General features: G+C 37.4%; 1 protein-coding gene across 1 annotated transcript in view; it reads right to left on the bottom strand.

The window, feature by feature from the left end:
- Window positions 1-1,793, bottom strand: part of SELE (selectin E) — a 10,215-nt gene extending 8,422 nt beyond the window's left edge. The window contains exons 1-3 of the mRNA XM_046684174.1: window positions 1,667-1,793; window positions 1,242-1,325; window positions 244-624 (exon numbers count right to left, since the gene is read on the bottom strand). Of these exons, the coding sequence (XP_046540130.1) occupies window positions 244-624; window positions 1,242-1,299 (439 nt within the window). The 5' untranslated portion in view covers window positions 1,300-1,325; window positions 1,667-1,793. The remainder of the gene's footprint in view (window positions 1-243; window positions 625-1,241; window positions 1,326-1,666) is intronic.
- Between the last annotated feature and the right edge of the window lie 1,171 nt (window positions 1,794-2,964).

Genomic DNA, 2,964 nt, shown 5'->3' on the forward strand with positions numbered 1-2,964 from the left:
TGCATATATACATATAAATGCATTCTTGCCTACATTTGCATATATACATATAAATGCATTCTTGCCTACATTTGCACAAAAAAGCAAAAAGAGATACTCTATTAGTCAAGCAGAATGTTTTAAAACCATATCTTTTAAAACATAAAATTATCACAATAGAGACCAATTTTTGCATACTGTCAACAAATTGTCAAGATGCCCACCCAGTGAAACGACCTCCCCTGACGGCGTCCTGCTCCCTACCTGTGTAGCACAAGGCAAGCTTCTTTTTATTGCAATTCTCATCATTCCACTTGCCCGCATCCTTGTATCTCTTGATGTAGATCTCCACACAGTCCTCATTTTGCTTATTGTTCGGTTCACCTGGAGCCCAGTTCTTGGCTTCTTCAGTCAGAGGCTTCTGGGTCCCTATCCAGACCCACTTATCATTGACCTTTCTGATTCCAATCCAGTAGTAACTTGGTGAATGGTTGAATATGGAGTTGAGATATTTAATTTCTTCCTGGTTTTGAATCGCAACCAGATGCGTGTACCTTTGCTGACAATAAGCACTGGCCTCGTCAAAAGTCATGTTTGTTGTGGAGGCACTGTAAGACCAGGCGCCGCTCTCCTTAATCAGAAGCACTAAGGAGGAAAACGTGAAAGGAATGAGAAAGTTTAGTCCTGCCGTCGTTTGACTCTGTTGACTAGGGTTTTATTTCTTATTTTATTTATTTATTTTATTTCTTTATTTATTTCTTTATTTGTCTTATTTCTGGCATACAGCGTCTTTTGGGATGACTCAAATGTTTTTCACCTTTTCCAAAGTAAGAAGGGGTATAGACGGGGGAACTGCCATTTATTGTGCATCTATTTTGTGATTGACCCTCCACTTGGTGCTTTACCTAGACTCACCCACCATAACCTATCAGAATACCCACTTCACAGTAGAATAATTATCAGGATAACTACACCTTATTGAGCATCATCTGAGCACTTTACATGAAGCATGATACTGAATTCTCGCAATGCCTCTGGGAAATAGATTATTTCTGAACAACACTTTACACATAAGGAAGCTGAGACACACAAAGATAAAGTAAATTGCCCCCAGTCCCAGGCATAACACATTGCGGGGAGAGGCCAGGGATGCTGCTACACATCCTACAATGTGCAAGCCCCACGAGGAAGAATTATCCGGTCCAAAATTTCAATAGTGCTGAGGAGAAGAAACCCTAGTGTAACTAATGACGTTGACTTACCAAGAGTGAGAGCAGAGAGAAACTGTGAAGCAATCATGACTTCAAGAGTCCTTCTCATCAAAAGATTAGACTTGAAATGCTTTTCTGGGGGAGGAAAAGTACAAAATTAATTATAGAAAGAAATCCTAAGTAGCCAGTTACTCACATCACTTCACAGTGAGGTTTATGGCAGCATCATAAGATTGTAGGTAAAGGATTCTGGGGCCACAATCTTTGTTCATTTCAAAGAAGGTAACTTGAATAAATACATACAAAATTTAAGATTTTCATCACTTAGGTCAAAGAGAAAAGCCAGGTTTTAACTAGTCTGAGTACAATAAGAGCTTGCCCAGGTCTTTTATCAGAAGATATTCTGCATATCTATTCATATTGATAGTCTATGTTTTATTGCCAAGGCTGCTCTAGTAAAGATTTCTTGCACTTACTGTTTTGTGAAGAGCTTGTTTCGGCGTTGGATTCCTCGTGTGTCACCACTGCTGCTGTCTCGTTCCTCTCTTGCAGTGCTGATGTGAAGTCAGCCAAGAATTGTGGAGCACTGCTCCTGCTGGAGCCCTTTTATAGGCAGGCTCGCTTCCTGTGAATAATTGGAGGATATGTCCATCCCTAGTAAAGAGGAATTCCCCAGCTGCATCCAAAAAATTCCTGGGACTATCCGTAACGCTAAAAATTACAATGATCTCAGAAACTCTAAACCTTAGAATTAATTCTCCTTGGTTCATGCCTCCTTATTTTACATGAATTCTGTTAATATGACACAAATGTGTGGTTTTTAATTCTAATAACATAAAAGATATGTCTTTAAAAAGTTTTTTAACAATTGCTTATTAGCAATATCTCTCCTGTAATTGTGGTAGGAATTAGAATTTCATAAACGTAAGTGAACTAAGAATAGTTTTGTCGTCTATGGACCACTCTCCTCAATTTTCTCATCCACAGCTGGCAATAATGGCTTACCGCTCACTTTTTTTCTCTCTCTCCCCTACCAATTCAACCTGTTGTAAGTACTGTCTCACAGAGGAATGAATCACAAGGTTCATTCTCAGATTCTGTGCATAGTTATGGCAAAATTACTCGAAATGCTGTCTGTCACTTAAATGTTTGAAATAATACCCTGTTTCTTAAAAATAACAAAAACGGGAAACAGGCTTAGGTGTTTATGTCTAGAAAACACTCATGATTTGTTCAGTGAAAAAATAAAGATGAAAGCTATATATACTCATATTTAATTGACCCAAATTTTGTTCAAAAGTTTTAAAATATGAATGTGCAAAGAATAAAAACTGTACCAAAATGTTAACAGTGGCTATCTCTGGATGTTAGGATTTGGGGTAATTCTTATATCCTTCAAGATTACTTTCAGCATTTTCCAACTTTTGGAATAGGCTTCTATTACTTTTATGGTAAAAATAACACAGTTTAAAGAATCCTGTGTCCAAATGCCACTGAAGGGGATATATATATACATATATATATATAAAATATTATTTATTCCTCCTCTTCATGTTGACATTTCTTTTGGGTAATTGTATATCCATTCCCCATCTCTGTACCTTGTCTAATTTAAGTAATAGAGACAGTAAATGGGCATCATTTTAATTTCCATAATCTGTAGGGTTTCAGAGATCAAGTGAAGCCAATATTCCATAATTACAGCTTTTTAAAATAGGAGATCTAAAACTGTGTCTCAGCAGACAAGAATGGATAGTTGGGTGGGTAACAGGCT

Source organism: Equus quagga, chromosome 13 (genome assembly GCF_021613505.1).
Source record: "Equus quagga isolate Etosha38 chromosome 13, UCLA_HA_Equagga_1.0, whole genome shotgun sequence".
Classification (NCBI taxonomy): domain Eukaryota; kingdom Metazoa; phylum Chordata; class Mammalia; order Perissodactyla; family Equidae; genus Equus; species Equus quagga.